Genomic DNA, 17,081 nt, shown 5'->3' on the forward strand with positions numbered 1-17,081 from the left:
CTACGTTTGATGAGTTATAGAAGATCACGGAATCAGCTTCAATTCAAGGGGAAGGGAAAAGTGCAGGGGTGTATGAACACTAGGAGTGAGGTTCATTGCTAAAAACTACCATAAAAGATGAGCCCAGTCTCCTTCCAGTTTTAACTAAAAATTGAGCTTCCACTGACCTTTCTAGCCAGCAAATAATGTGATGAAGTTGAGCACTGGCCTAGGAGTCAAGACACTGGAACTTCTTACCTAGTTTGACTATTCATTAACTTTACAGATTTGGAGAAGTGACCTGATTCTAAAGTTTGTCTAGATAAAATTTAAAGTAACCTCTGGTTCTAAAGGTAGAGTCTAAAGTCTTGGTAGATTTCAGTTCCCAGGCCAGTCTTTATATTCTCCTTCATGACTCTTTCCCACTCTTTTTGAACTGGTCTATCTTGATCTTCAGCTGCCAGCAGACGAACCAAGTCATTTATTTACTTCCTGAGATCTGCTGATCTAAGTATCTCTGATTTGTCCTTTTGACCTGCTTCTTATGAGTTGGATGATCTTGGGCCAGCCACAGAAGTTCTGTTAGTCTAGACAAAATGGAGCTAAGAAACCCAGATTCATGGGCTGTTGTGAGGATTGAATGGGAGAAGGACACAAAATTGCTTTGCAAAATGGTACTGGGATGAGATGCTATTGTCCAGCCACCCTAATGCTGTCAGCACTAGTATGTTGGATTCAGGTTAGTCTTTCCATCCCCAGTGCTAGTGACAACCAATTACTAACCAACTTTGATTTTTATTTTTCCATTTTATAATGAGGGAATACATCTGTCAGTCGCATTTTACTCTCAAGATGTTCTAGGACTCCGGGATTTCCTTGCTGATAACCCTTGACAATCAGGTGGAATTATTTAGCCTGCACCCACAGTGGGCAATCTCACAACCAGGGCTGAGGTGGAGGAGCAGAATTATATAAAGGCAAAGTAAATGAGGAGCTTTTCTTAATGCTTTCTGAAAGTTAAAAATAAAAAGAACTTCTTATTTATTTTGTAAGGTGTCATCTTCAGATAATTTATGCAACCAGATAGTGAGCATCTCAGGAACAAGGATTTTGTCTTTTTTAAAAATTTTTCAAATCTCTATTCAGTGACTAGAATAAGTGGCCAGCAGAAAGATACTCAGTTAATGCTTTTGGAATCAATGAATGAGTAAGAAAAGCCTTGGATTATGAAGAGGCTCAATAAAATTGCCTATTATTTTGATTTTAAAAATGAACATATAAGTGATGGAGAAAAACATCAATTGGCATATTTTGGATGGGTTATTTAAACCAAAGCTTTCACACAGTGGGATGTTATTTTGTTGTTTTATGACTGTTAGAGTGAAATTATCAAATTGACTTATTATAATCTGATTTATAACAATCTGAAGTATGACTTTAATTTTTGAAAGGACCTATAAACTATTCATGGATTTGTTCTCACAAGAACCAGAGGAAGAAAAATATGTCCGAAACAAACTGCTGAGTCACACGTTATGCCCTTTCCCTTAGCCAGCTATTCCTAATCCAGTATCAATGACAATTCAGAAAGGAGTAATATTTCACCTGGTGTGATGGTGGCATCTGTGAATACACCTCCCCTTATTGAAGAGTACACATAACAAATGTGTGAAATAAAGGGTTCTAGGATATTGCTTTGACCTATTCTGATGGTGTTCAGATTCAATGATGTAAAACCATGAGAAACTCAGCTGTCAACCCCTCCTAGGCAACACACTTAGCAAGTGTGCAAAGTCTTAGCAAGAAGAAATTGTTTGTATTTTCCGGAAGTGGAGGAGAAGAGAAAAACAAAATAATAGTCAATGAACATTTGTGTACCAAGCATTGTGTTCAATTATTTTCTATACTCATTTAATCCTTAGAATAAATGCGAGTTTCTCCCCTACTTTATAGATGAAGAAAACTGAGGCTTGGAGAATTGAGTCACCCATTTAAGATTACACAACTAGAAAGGGGGTAGGATTGGAATTCAGAGCCTCTGCTTTTGCCCCCATCCTCTCCTGCTTCTACAGAGTCTCTTCTAACTTTGGCATCATCATATTTTGCTACCGCTTGGACCTCTGTTTTTATAAGGCTACAAGAACATACACATATTTCTGCAACCCCTACATTTTACCAAGTAAAACCACAAGCACAGTCCTAAGTGACAACCACACAAAACCAGACTGCTTCTGGTGATCTTCACACAGTCCATTGCATTATCCGCCTTGCCCTGCCTGTGGTGTGATCAGCTCTTTTCCACACTTCAGGTGTCACCTCCTTCAGGAAGCCTTCTCTGATCCTGCCCTCATCTCTACTGTCCAGTCCTTCCTGGTATCTCCCATAATGTCCTGCCTATATTGCTATTGTTAATTATTATTATCTAGTGTCCATCTCCTGCATTAGACTGTGAGCTCTCCAAGGTCTGGGCTATGTCTGACTTCTCAGCTAGACTATGACTTTTCAGAGGATAAAGATTGTGTCCTTGTTCTATTTGTAACTTCATTGCTGTGCATAAACTAGCACAGAAGAGGGACTCAGTTAAGTCTACTGACTACAAAAAGATTACTAAGAATGACTTTAAAATGTGATTAAAGTGTGTCTCATGGAGGGGACATCAATTTAGAGAAAAGAAGGAACATAGAAACATAGAAAGAAGGATAATATAAAGAGAAGTACTTAGTAATGTTGCCTGTGGCATTTGAATTCTTCAATTTTGGTTAAACAGAAACAATAATATGATTGAACTCTTTCCAATTATTCACTAAGATGATTTTAGTAATTGCATAATTCACACATATCCTATGTCTAAGCGACATCAGGGATTTCCCAGTTAAAATTTGGGAAAAAAAAAAACTATTAAATGTAAGTCTTCCTTAAATATTTACTGAAAGCAGTAAACTATGTCTTCCAATCATCTCACTAAAGTATAAGATCTTAATTATACATCAGCCCAATGGATGGATTGTTTTCATTTTCCAGGGCATATGTTAATTTATGTCAAGCAAATCATGATGATTTGTTTTCTTATTGTTCACTCTTAATTATTGTTGTTATTTTAGCTCCTCAGCATCCAACTTCCCTTCCTCCAATAACACACTTGATTATTTTGGGGGGGGGGTATATCTTATCCTGTATAGTCTTCATAGGAGGTGGTCCCACTTACAAAGGGGATTAGCACTTCAGATTTTCTGACCCAGGGCAGCCAGGTGGATGGAGAAATGAGGTAGGCATCCATCTAAGATTTAGCCATCTAGATATTCTTGAGACTTCGAACTTGAAGATGTACAGGATGGTGGAAGTTCTTTCATTGTCATAAAAGTCTTGGTATGCTGACCCATGTGTTCTGCTCTATGACTTGTCTAGGCCTCCCAGAGCTGCCTTAGCATATAATTTTCTAGTTGTTTTCCAGGCCTGGATCTCCAACCTTCCATTGATTTTGGGAGCCTGGCATTCTCTGGATGAGTTACCTTTACCTAAATAGCCAGTCAGTCTCTGTTGCTTAAAACTGAGAATGCTGTCTGAAATACCAAGTAAAAGCAGTCTCCATTTAGGACATAGATTTACATGTAGATTAGTAAAAGAATTTGTATTTTTGTGACCTGGTTAGTAAGAATTGTTCTCTAAGAATTATTTTGAAATTCATTTTTAGAAGATTGCAGGAATTTATAAGTAAGACTGTGTGATAGATTTCTCCATTTAAATGAATTGTTTTTGTGGACATCCTATAATCTACATTCATTTTTAGAAAATCTAGCACCCAGTTCTAAATTAGGGAGTAAATCTTACCTAATATTAAATCCAATGGTGGCATTTTCTGTATTGGGGGAAGAGGTGAGGTCTTGAGCACATTTTCACAGGCTTCTCACCTATGAAACTTCATCTCTTTCTAGTCTTTGTACATTGTCCTTCTATGCAAGTTATATTTACTATCTAGAGAGTTTCCATGATGCTTGATTTCTCCAATGTTATCATTCAAAGATATTTTTTTAATTTATAAAAGTTCTTATGATACTTCTTATAGGCTTGAATTTTTCCAGTTTTGACATGTTTCCACAATTCACCACTGAAATGTTAATACTGTTCTGATGATTAAAAAAAATGAAAATATACCCAAACCAGATGACATATGGTTGAAATGCACAGCTGTGAAAACATTTGCTTGACTAAATTTAGAAAAACGATTAGGTTTTCCTCCACTTAACGCATTGCTTTGTTATCAAGTGTCCATCAGACATATCAATATGGCTAGTACATTTCCAAAAACTTTTTCAAGTATCTCCTGAAGTGAAATTCTCATCTAAAATGATTTATAGTCAAGCTTAAGTATTAAATCTCCTTATTTGACAGATATTTGGAAAGAAAAGAAACTATTAGGAAACCTTTTTGGAGAAGAAAAAGTATATTTTCGGTGTCTACAATAATATATCATCTGGAAAATGAGGACATTGAGTTTCTTGTTTCTTTAGCATTGAGTCTGGCATTTCATTCTTATGGAGGGGTATCCCCTTTTTCATAGGGATTTTAGATAGGTGCAGATTCTCAGGGCACAGCATAAACACTGAATGAATTCAAAATATCAGGGTAAGAGCCAATATAAGAAAAAAATTTAATTTATTAGATCATAGCTTTTTTTTTTTTTTTTGAAGATTTCATTTATTTATTTGACACACAGAGAGAGAGATCACAAGTAGGCAGAGAGAGAGGAGGAAGCAGGCTCCCCACTGAGCAAACAGCCCGATGCAGGGCTGGATCCCAGGACCTGGAGATCATGACCTGAGCCGAAGGCAGAGGCTTAACCCACTGAGCCACCCAGGCGCCCCGATAGCTTTTTTTGTTTGTTTGTTTTTAAATAAAATAGGAACGTAAAGGTCCAATCAATGGCCAATAAAAATAGACTATGTCACAGAAGTTCACTGGGGCTGGCTCTCTGTGGCAATAGTATCCAAATGAAGACACAGTGTGTCTGACATAGGAAAAGATCTTACTCCTGAGAGCAGAAGCAATGAGCTTATCTGATAGGAAAATCTGCAGCTAACAGCTGAATTTTTCCATATACCAAAATTAATAGAATATACACGACAACTAGAATTAATGAGCCAGGCACAAGATATTTTAGTCAATATGGAAAAAACCCCCATCCTTCCAAATTGAAAAACTCTGATGGGTGACAATTAGAAAGTAAAATACATTAACTTTTAGATTATCTGGAAACTAAGAGCTGGCAGGTCTAAACATACAGAAAGATTCTAATATGGAAGTTAAAAAGGCAAACAAATTGTCTCTGATAGCAGTGACTGAATTTGGGGTCAAGAAGTGGTCAAAATAAGATGGGGAAGATCTACCAGGTGTATCTCTTTTGTGTCTGGTGGCAACACTCATTTAGGAGGAGATGAAGGGGATCAGAGTGGGTGGGTGGGACAAATTATGGTTTCCTAAACAATGAATAAGCTGTTTAAGAAAACAGAGAGGTTTGCCTATATTTTAGAAAGATTTCTGAGGAAAGAGGGATAGATTTAAAATTTGGATGCATAAACACATCAAATTGAAAACATGGTTCCAAACAACACTACCTAAGAATGCTGAGATATTAATGAAGAAATGAATGAATGAGTTTATTTATTCCACAAATATTGATTGACTTCTGACCCTGACCCTGTGCTGGGTATAAGCCCAACAATGATGAATGTTAGAATTGTTTGATAAGTATTTAACATCAATGATGGTAGGAGTTGCAGTTTTCACATGGCCCTTGAAACACCGATTTTCAGTAAAATAGAAAAGAATGGGAAGTCAAAATCTATGGTCATCACAGTTTAAAGATATGTCTTGTTCACTAAATACATGTTGGTTTGAATTTATGTAAATAGGATACAAAAGCAAAAAAAAAAAAAATTCTAAAATCCTCCTACAAACATCAAGAATTGATATGTGTTTCTCTTTATTCTTTGGGACTTCTCAGTGTCTTATTTCCCTTACTCTGTCCTGGTTTCTTGGGCTCTGTCTTCCTGAACACGTGAATTCAATTTGCGGTCATCAGGAAAATGTGATCCTTTCTGGTAAGTGATGTATGGAGGAAATTATAAAGTTCTAAAGCCTTGCACTCTTCCCTGGTTAGAATCTTAAAACACACATCCAATTCAGATCAGGTTCCCCATTTGTTATGGAGAAAGGGTCTTAGTCACCCGGGCCACCGGTGTCCCCTGGATGGCTCAGTTGATTAAGTGTGTGCCTTCAGCTCAGGGGTTCTGAGCTGAGCTGAGTCCTTATCCCAGGGTCCTTTGATGGAGACCTGCCTGAAGACTGGAAGGAGCTCCCCACTCAGCAGGGAGTCTGTCTGTTTCTTCTTCCTCTGCCCTTACCTCCCCAACCTTACCCTCCTTCTTTACCCCCCCAACCCCCTGCTAGCTCTCTCTCTCTTTCAAATAAATAAATAATTTTTTTTTTTTTTTTTTTTTTAAAGAGAGAGAGGGTGGAGTGGGAGAGGGAGAAGAAGCCTCCCTATTGAGCAGGGAGCCTGATGTGAGGCTTGATCCCAGGACCCTGGGATCATGACCTGAGCCGAAGGCAGATGCTTAACCAACTGAGAGCCACACAGGTGCCCCAAATATATTCTTAAAAAAAAGTCTGCCCCAAATTATCAAAGGTACAAGCTATGTCTTCCACTTGAAACACTCACCTAGGACACCAAAAAGCATTCTTCTGAGTATCATTATGCATTCCTGACTTTTTATTTATTTGAAGTATTATAATCAGTATCAGTCATTTTGATCTTGTTAGATATTCACACTGGGTTGTCTCCAGTATCTGGTGCTATTTATTTTCTAGGGCTGCTACAACAAAGTACCACAAATGAGGTGGCTTAAAATAACAGAAATTTATTTTCTCAGTTCTTAAGTTCAGAAGTCTAAAATCAAGGTGTTGGTAGGGTCAGGCTCCCTCTGGAAAACCTCCAGAGAGAATCCTTCCTTGTTTCCTCTAGCTTCTTGTGGCACCAGGATCACTTGGCTTATGGCTACATGACTCTAATCTCTGCCTCCATTTTTACATGGACTTCTCTGTGTCTTCTCCTCTTCCATCCCTTATAAATATAAGACACTCATTAGATTTAGGGACTACCCATATTATTGAAGAGGATTTACCTTGAGATCCTTAATAACATCTGTAAAGATCCTTTTTCTAAAAAAACAGTCACAATCACACATTCCTTGGATTAGGATATGGATATTTATCTCATCGGAGCATGTGAAAACATTTCTTTTAGTTGTTAGAGCCTATTTTTAGAGTTGTCAAAATAGCATAGATAGAACGAGCTCTTACTCCATTTTATTTAATAAACTTCTAGTGAGTGCTTCTAGAGGACAAATATTACACTAGTTATGAGACTACAAAGCTATGTAAATCTCTTGGCTCTTCCCCCAAGTTACAGGTTCCCTTAAATGAGAAAACTTGTCTTGTCCCAATTGGATGGAAAGCCTATGATTTCAAACACCCAGTGTTAAGTGTTTGCTCAAATGTCAAAATTTGGAGTGTCAGAGGATCCAGATACATGTAAATAATCCTACGGATCTCTAGTAAGAACTCTCCAGGCCATTTTCCATTTCAAAGTTTTGCTCCAGGTTAAGGCACCTAACCTGCAAAAGCATACCAGCCTGAGAGTCAGGTCCCTCAGGTTCCATTTCTGGTTCTGCTACTGGATTGCTATGCAGCCTTGCACAACACAAAGAACGTGCACTTCCCACAAAGGAAGAGACAAGATTCTGAGGACCTGTCTGAGCAAGGGAACCTCATACCCCAGTAAAGTTGGATCCCAGGAACAAAGCGGACTGGCTGGACTCCTGAACCAGAGTGTAGAGATGCTCACTCTGCTGCCAAAGCCATTGATTTTCGTGTGAAATTGGAGCTCAGATTTTAGTTTGGCCAAAGGGACTTCGACTCCCTCCCTCCTTAGTGTGTATCTAGAAGTCAAAACGAAATAGTTTGTATTTTAAAAGCCCTGAAACAAAACAAAACAAAACAAAACACCCAAAAAACAAAAAACAAACAAACAAAAGACACAGATCTTAAAAAATAAAATAAAAGCCTTCACAGCTTTCCTTACAGAGATGTTACTGTGGTTACTGTGGTTCACGTTGCACTAGAGGAAAATGGCTTGGTGGTATAGGGCAAGGAGTGAGGCTTTGAGAGCTCTGGGCCAGGAAGGGAGCAGGCGGATGCTGTCCAGAGGCTTGGGGACTCTGTAAAGGTAAGTCACCGCGCCCCGCCCCCTGAAGAACTACATTTCCCTAGAGGTCTTGCAGCGTACGGTAGGGTGAGGAGGAAGAACGTAACAGACCCCACCCATGAACTCCCATCGTGCCTAAGACACCCTAACATGATTGGAGGGTTCTGTCGCAATGCATTCCGGGACTTGTAGTACAGCGTGATCATGATCCAAGCTTCTTTGTGATTCGCGGTGCCCACTAGTCGCTACCGGCGCGGTCCCGCGAGGCGAGTCCAAATCGCGTGCGCCTGCGCCGATCCCGAAGGGACGGCCCGCACCTCCCGCGGGGCGGGGCTGTGAATTTCGCGTCGAACACCGCCTTCCTGCCCCGCCTTTCGCCGTACCGGCCCGCCCCTCCTTCCTGGAGGCACAGCCGAAGCGGTGGCGGCAGGGACAGAAGCAGAGGCGGCGGTGGTGGCTCGGCGGGGGGGCGCCGAGTGGCCGGCGCGACACGCGCGGACTCGGACTCTATGAGGTGATTAGTGCGGCGCAGGCGCCTCCTGCCCCGCCGGCGGGGCCCGGGTTTCCCGCGGCGGGATGTTCTCCCGAAGGAGCCACGGAGACGTGAGGAAGTCCACCCAGAAGGTGCTGGACCCCAAGAAGGACGTGCTGACGCGCCTGAAGCACCTGCGGGCGCTGCTGGGTGAGGCCCGCTGTGGGTCCCCGGGTTCGGGGGTTCCTGCCCTGACGTGTGCCGGCGGAGGGTCGGGGCTGGGATGCCCACCGCATGCGGGGGACATGAGAGGTTGGTGTGAGAGACCCCCCCTTTCCGGGGCCCAGCACTGTTCCCGGACAGCGGGCAGTCTGGCCCTCGGGTCTGCCTGTCGCCCGGAGTGTAAACTTACCCCGGATTTGCTCCCGGTCACCTCAAGGCCGGCGGACCCGCGACTTTCCCCTCCCTGGCAAATCCTGCACTCCAGGTGCTACACAGACACACACGCACACACACTCACACACAGAAAATAAACTGACACCCTCCCCTCTCGTTTTTTAAATTTTAATTTTGGTTCCTGACACCCGAAGTAGACTGAGTCTCCAAGTGTTCCCAGCCCAGACTTAACTGAACTGTCCTCTCTTCTGTGGGCTGCCCCCCACTTAAATTTTATTTTTACTTTTAAGTCGGAGTCTTCAGAGAGTCGGAGCCTCCCAGCGCTCCCAGGATAAATTTAATTGAGCTGTCGTCTATCTTCCCGCGCTCCTCTTATTTTTATTTTTATTTTGGGTCTGGCCGCTTGGGCTTCCTTGTGTGGTTGGTGTGAAAGGGGCTTCTCCTGTTTGTGGAGGGAGGGGTGGCTTTCCTGGGTTCAAGGAGGCTGCTGCTGCTTTCTTGCCGGGATGACAGTGAGAGTTATTTCCTTCTTTCGTTTTTATGGACTGCTGGGTGGAGATTCTGTGGAGCCCAGGGGGCCTGTAGTTGACCTGCCATGAAGCTCATCCTTGTGGCTGTGAAGTGTCCCCAAGTCTTCCTGTCACCTGCTGCATGGGATCTCTCGCTGCTTTGCTAGGCTGTGTTCTGTTTTCCATTTTCTTCCCTACTTAGTCTTAACTTTTGTTTAGGACCAAACACCTGTGCTACCTGTGTTGTCCCTAGTGTTTTTTGGGGGTTGAGAAAAGGACACATTGTTTCCTCTGGATTCTTTTATTTGTAAAATGAGGGGGGAAAAAAAAAACACCTGATTTAGGACACGCAGTCTTAATGTGTCTGTCACTTGAGGAAATATGACATAAAAGAGTTCCTTTTATATATGAGAAATTTTTTTTAAAGATTTTATTTATTTATTTGACAGAGAGATCACAAGTAGGCAGAGAGGCAGGCAGAGAGAGAGGAGGAAGCAGGCTCCCTGCAGAGCAGAGAGCCCGATGCAGGGCTCGATCCCAGTACCCTGAGATCATGACCTGAGCGGAAGGCAGAGGCTTTAACCCATTGAGCCACCCAGGCGCCCCTATATGTGAGAATTTTAAGTAAAGATCTTGTTCATGAGATTAAAAGTTGCTAATTATTTCTATTTATACCCTGTGAAGTACCTCTGAGGAAAGACACACACACACACACACACACACACACCCCTGGTTTTTCCAAGTGCAGTCTTCACAATCTCAGACTCCTTGAGATTTACACTATCCCATTCAGTTTGGAATGAATGTAAATTAATTACTTACTGTTAAGAGAGATTAGTTTTCTAGAGTTATGAAAGTGAAGTCAAATGTCCTTGGTAAACTGAACTGTCTCCTCCCTGTAGTAAAGTCTTATGCTCACACAGGTTGCATTGTGCAGAGTTCTAGTGAGTGATAAACACCTACTGAGGGACATTTTTGATAAAGGAACAGTCTTTTAAAGGATTTAATACTCTGGGACTTTTCCTGTGGTAGAGAATTTGAACTTTTGTTCTGTCAGAGTCTGCAGGATTAAGTTGGCTCCATTTTGTAAAGGCGGAATCATTTAAACCTAGATGAGTTTGGCTTCTTAGAGATGCACAGTACCTTGTTACCATTCTGAGAAAGTAGTTCGCTTTCAAGGCTGTGGAATTGTAGTTTCATTTTAAGGTGCAGTATCTTATTTTGAGGAACTTTCTTTTTTCATTTCATTGAGCTCATTATAATCTCAGTTTTGTAAAATAGAGAGGTTCTTTAATATTTGGTTGTTTTTTGAGGATGCATTTGTTTGTGGAATGACTCAGTGTACTTTCTTGCTGCAACTTTATCCATAGGGACTACATTTTTATAAATGTGTCTGAAGACTTCTAGTTAAAATGTCTAATGTAGAGTTTGGTTGACAACTGTGGTTGGGAAAGACTTTAAAGAAATATAGTACATTAATGTACTAGTTCCTAGTACATCATATACCTTATTTGTTTGCTACTTAAAGAAAAAAAGTCTATTTAGAAAAAAATGGCCTCTTGATCTAAAAGACAGGAATTAGCCAAGATCAAGAAAACCATTTGAAGGGGGGCACCTGGGTGGCTCAGTGGGTTAAAGCCTCTGCCTTCAGCTCAGGTCATGATCTCGGGGTCCTGGGATCGAGCCCCGCATCGGGCTCTCTGCTCAGTGGGGAGCCTGCTTCCTCCTCTCTCTCTGCCTGCCTCTCTGCCTACTTGTGATCTCTCTCTCTGTGTCAAATAAATAAATAAAATCTTAAAAAAAAAAAAAGAAAACCATTTGAAGGAAACGAATGGACATTATTGTTGTATTTTTATTTGCATATTTCTGTAATAGTCTTGCTTTTCACATATTTTGTCTTCAAGTGATAATAGAGATGTGCTTTTTTACATACAAAGATGATACCACTGATCCGGATTTCCAGCCTGTGGCGGCATCACTTTGGCTGGTTACTTAGCCTGTCTTTGAATCTCAGTTTCTTTACTCTGTCAGATGGGTATGGTAATGTCTGCCTTGTAAAGGTTATTGCAAGTCTAATGTATAAACTACTTCAGCTTGTAACAGGCATGTAATAGGTTCCTCTCCTGTTACTTGCCTACCATCATGAATAGGCTAAGACAAGTATTTTGATAGGTACTTTCCCACACCACCCCTTATATTTTGATAATTGCTATAAGTTTGTTCTCTCTTTCTAAACTTAGTCTATGTTAAAAACAACTGGCTGAGATACATGTGACAAACTCTGGAAAGTACAGTATTTCTCATTCACGGTAATGGCTCCAGTTAGAATTTGCTTAGTTCCTTTGATCTGGCTCTGTATTACAGATTGCCCTGATATTATTAACCTTACTTTACAAGGTGGGATTCTGAGGCCCAGACAGACCTTACAAGAGGCCAAGCAATGGACTATGGCCTGTATGCATTGTGTTAATTACAGGTAGAACAAAGAGGTAGTTGGTCCCCTGACTTCCAGTTCTGCCTGTATTGTTGAAATCATCAATGGAAGAGTAAGTGAGTCAACAAAACAAAACAGAAACCAAAAAAATTCTGTGTATTGCTCTGTTGCTCCAGTAAAGATCCCATGTTTAATTAAACATTGAGTACTTACTACAAATCCCCATTTAGGAATGGAATAAAAAAGCAAGAAGAATTGATATAATAGTAAGCATATAATGTGGTATGAAATTAGATAATGGCTTAAATGTTGCACTCTGTTATAGGATTTCAAGAGGTCAAATAAGATCATTAAGAGTGGCACAAACATGAGGGCATTTTGAAGAAGGTTTTCCTCATACTGGTCCCTGAAGGATAGCTAGACTACTGAACTATATGTGTAACTTAAAATTTGTTAGTAGCCACATTTAAAAAAGTAAAAAGAAAGAGATGAAATTAATTTTAATAATACATTTTATTTTATCCCACAGATCTACTCTGTATTATATCAATAAGTAACCAATATAAAATATTACTATTTTTTACGTTCTGTTTTTCATACAGTCTTTCAAATCCAGTGTGTATTGTACACTTCTAGCATGTCTCATTTTGAAATGATTTTGCTATGTTTTAAGAACTCAGTAGCTCTCTGTGGCTAGTGGAGTAATACTAGACAGAGCAGGGTTAGCATTTGGGAAGTGCAGTGGGAAGGCAGTTCCAAGCAAGGGGAGATGGATGCTGGTAGTGGAAATACACATGGCAATGATGTAGAAAGGTGAGGAACACCAGCCTGCTCCTTCCTTCTGTCCAGTGAGAGAGTCACAAGGTGATGTTGGTCATGAGACAGAGTGCTAGAATTCTTGCCCTGAGGGTGTTCACAGTGTCAGAGGCATGACTGGAGTGCTATGTAGGCCAGGGGTAGAGACAGTACAGTAAATTGAACTGGGGGATCTTGTTGGAGGAGAGGTGTGGCAGCCTAACTGGCAGAAGCTGAGGCAGTTTGGGGGCAGATCAGAAAAGGTCTTGTTTGTCTGAGTTGAAAGCTCCTACCTTACCTTGCAGGTGAGAGAGCCCTCTTGAAGAACTCTTAGTACGTCACATGATAAGATTTCAGAGCTGCTTGGCTGTCAGCAGGGCCAGGAAAATGGATTGGAAGGTGATGGGAGAGGTGACACTGCTGGCAGGAAAGGAAGAGACAAATGACAAGGGTCTGAAATAAGATGCTCCGTGAATGGAGAGGAGGGTGAGATTTCAAAGGACCAATGCAGGGGGAACTAGTAATTGTCTCAGTGAAGTAATGAAACAGGTTTGTAGAAGCCAGGCGAGGAGTGATCAGTTTGAAGCAGAAGAGATCTGGGAGAAGAGGCTGTAGTCAAGGCAAATCAAGTGACATCAGGGCTTGGGGCAAATATTTGGAACCAGTGAGGAGAGAACACAAATGCTGTTGATATATTGACGGAGTAAAATGGAACATTTTGGGGTATTTCCCAAATATCCCAAGCATTTGTTCCTTTAGGTAGGGGCAAGTTCACTTAAATTTTAAATGTTGCCATTTAAACTTATTTTATTATTAGCATTTTCCTCTCATTTTTATTAATTACAAACATTTGTTGAAACTGTGTATTGTAAGTTAGCTTACATTTCCTGGATGGTCAAATTGTTTCCTTTCTTTCTCTTTTTCTTTGTTTTTTTCTCTGATCTAAATAATACTGCTCTAAACATGTTGGGAAGTAGCTTTTTCTCTATTTTACATTATTTCCTTAGGACAGATTCCATTGAATTCAGATTTCTTGGTTTGAACATGTTTATGTCTCAATTTACTGTGCTCTTTCCTAAGTGTCGTTCCAGCCTCCTAGCAGCAAGGATTGAAACTACCATGTGCATTGTGGTCCGACTAGCAATAAAGTCATTTGTGTAATTTGATAATTGGCGGTAGGCACTGTGGAGAATGGGAGTGTCAGGTAGGAGAGCCAGAGGTGTTGGAGGAGAACCTGGCTAATAATAGGGGAAGATGAATTAGGTGTTAGAGGTGTTGAGTTTGAGAAAAGGGCAAGATCCAAGTGGAAATGTCTAGGAGGTTTTTGGACAAGGGGTCTGGAACTTAATAGTAGGATAGAAAGCTGTGATAAGGTGGTTTACTTTCATCATGGTTCCATCATATCTTACCACAACCTCTGATGCAGGGAGGGTTCTTTCAACCTGTAGAAGCAGAAACTGAGACTCAGCTAGGTTAACTACTTGTTTGTCAGCACCTAGTTGATATGTGGCAGAGCTGGGATTCCTGATTCTAAAGGCCATGTTATGTTTCTGCTAGTTATCTGACTCAAAAGCATATTTATGTATCAGAAAATATATTTACCCACCACAGTGAATGTTGATATATAAACAAAAGCCCTAGGGTGTTTTTTTTTTTTAAAGATTTTATTTATTTATTTAACAGACAGAGATCACAGGCAGGCAGAGAGGCCGGCAGAGAGAGAGACAGGAGGAAGCAGGTTCTCCGAGGAGCAGAGAGCCCGATGCGGGGCTCGATCCCAGGACCCTGGGATCATGACCTGAGCCGAAGGCAGAGGCCCTAACCCACCAAGCCACCCAGGCGCCCCAAAAAGCCCTAGGGTTTTTGCACTTGTCCCAAAAATGTTGCTTTGACTTTGCTTCTCTTTTCCTGGTCTGTTTTACTAGATTCTTCTACGGAGACTTGAGGCTATATTTGATTTCAGCATGGCAGAAGATAAAAAGACTCCTTTTGTGTTTTCCTGTTCATTGGCCTCTCTGTGCCCTTGGTGGGCCTAGCAAGTGGTAAAATATCTGCATGGATGTTAGTGCCAAAGGACATTCTACAACCAGAGCAAAGCCTGAGGTGTAATGTCAGGCTCTTCAGGCAGTCTTTGTTTGGTCTCTTGTTTCAAACCTTCAAATCTTGTTTGAAGCGAAGTCATCTTGCCATAATGCTCCCTTTGCTAATTTCTCATCAGTTACTAACGTTTTATATCTGTAACCTCTGGAACGAAAGATGAGCTTTGGACACAGATACGTGCTATCTCAGATACACCAATCCCTGCCTCTAGGGCTTGGGGATGTCTGGACTTCTGATGAGAGAAGTACAGACTAAGGATAAAAGTCCAATGGAGCTCAGATGTTTTGTTTGAGACAACTGAAAAGGGCTGACTTCCTCATTTTATTCTGGGAAGAGAGCTAATTGATAGGTCCAGAATACTTGGACGCAAACTTTTATTTGCAGTTGAGCATGAATACTTTTACTAGCTGTTTAGAGTACTGATCTTGCCATAGATAAAACTGTAGTGAATTATTTATTTAAAAATATTGAGTTTCAAAATAGCAAATTGATTCCCTTTAAATTTTAAAATTATATTTTAAAGGAAGACTGGTATTGTACTGTAAAATTAATAATATATAAATGTGGTAGACAACTATGCTGTATTCAGATTTTTAAAAAATTTAGTTCCATAGACATTTTTTCCAGAGTGTATGAGTGAATGTGAGTGTGTGTCTGTCTGTCTGTCTGCTGAGGAGGGCTGTTTATTAGATATTAATGAGGCAGAAGCCCAGGATCTGTGCTTTTTGGAGAGGTTGCCAGTGCTTCCTAAGTGAGATGCAGTCTGGGGTGAGTTTGGAATGACAAATGTGGGGTTTTTCCCTGGGGGACAAGTTAGGGATGAGGGAACTGAAGAGGGAGGAACTTAGGTGAAGGTAATTGTGTGGCCACCATGGAGTTAAGTGTCCAGTGGCTTTCATCCTGTGGTGGGGGTAGTTGTTGGGAACCAGGAAGACCTAAGTGGAGACTAGGGGCCAAATCCAATGTATTTCTTTGGTGAATGGCCCAAGAGTCTCAGACTCGCTGAGATTTGAAACATGAGTGGCAGGAGAATGAGAGCTCCCAAGCTTTTGGATTGCAGACCCTGAGAGTGTAGCATGGCCTGCCAGCGTTCATCTTTCCCCAGTGTGGAGGGAACCAACCTCAAATGGAATTCATAATGAGAGAGAAGCGGGGCAGAGAGATGGAGGGTGAGACGAGTGCAGCAGACCCTATGTGAGCCAAGAGGTTCGGCCATGTCTGTGTCATCTCTACCCCTGAGCTTCTTGGTTCCAGGTTCCAGTAACACCCTGTTTTTGCTTTAGCCATCGAGTCATAGTTCTGGGTCTTGAAATGGAAAGAATACAGATTAATATATCAGAAAGAGAGGGAGGAAATCCCAGGTCAAGGATGGGTGGGTGGGTGTTTATGTGTGGATATGCTTTTTCTATTTTTTAAGAGCTGAGCAAATTTGAGTTTATATATACATAGAAGAAGGAACTAATAAATGAGCAAAATTGAAGAAGCAGTGCAGAGAAAGGGAATACAAGTGGAGAAAGGTGGGGTATTCAGTGGGATCAAGGCCGTCGAGCAGGAGATCAGGCTTGACAAGAGGGACTGCTTCCTCTAAGGCCACTTGGAGGAACTAAGAATGGGGTCCTAGATGTGAGGGAGCTCTCATGCCATGGTTTATGTTTTCTCTGTGAAGGTAAGAAATAGACTTGACTGCTGAGTCAATTTTCTTACTGGTGTAGTGATAGGAACTGAGGATGTCTTGTTCCCTCTTCTGTGCCATGAATCCCCTTAAAGGAAATACTGTAATCTGTATGACTTGTTATTGTGGTTCTTTTGGGGAGCGTCCTCAAAAATGCATTTAACTTATGCATTCAATACTTGGAGAGAAGCCAGGAAATGGTATATGTATAAAACGAGGACAGTTAGGGAGTACACATATTGTCTAGCCTTCCACTTGGTGACCATGTATCCCAGAGTGGTAGCAGGTGAGCCCAGGAAAGTGCTGTGTTCTCAGTGGTCATCTTTCCTTCATGCCTCTCCTCTGTTCTACTGGGTGTGGCACTAGTGGCTGGGGGTAATTTTGATCTCCATTTTTGCCTTGAATGCCACTTAACCTCACATAAGATGAAACATGATTGTATGTATTTGTGTGGCACCTTG

At 41.2% G+C, this 17,081-nt stretch overlaps 1 protein-coding gene across 23 annotated transcripts in view; it reads left to right on the top strand.

The window, feature by feature from the left end:
* The first annotated feature begins 8,463 nt into the window (after positions 1-8,463).
* RALGAPA2 (Ral GTPase activating protein catalytic subunit alpha 2) overlaps positions 8,464-17,081 on the top strand; it is a 328,431-nt gene continuing 319,813 nt past the window's right edge. For 9 of the 23 annotated variants that reach the window (XM_082743131.1, XM_082743136.1, XM_082743120.1 and 6 more), the window contains exon 1: positions 8,568-8,924. In XM_082743131.1, the coding sequence (XP_082599257.1) occupies positions 8,819-8,924 (106 nt within the window). In that variant the 5' untranslated portion in view covers positions 8,568-8,818. Of the gene's footprint in view, positions 8,925-17,081 lie in introns of all 23 variants that reach the window. The other 14 variants (XM_082743130.1, XM_082743129.1, XM_082743126.1 and 11 more) reach the window with 9 other exon arrangements.

Source organism: Mustela nivalis (assembly GCF_964662115.1).
Source record: "Mustela nivalis genome assembly, chromosome: 8".
Taxonomy (NCBI): domain Eukaryota; kingdom Metazoa; phylum Chordata; class Mammalia; order Carnivora; family Mustelidae; genus Mustela; species Mustela nivalis.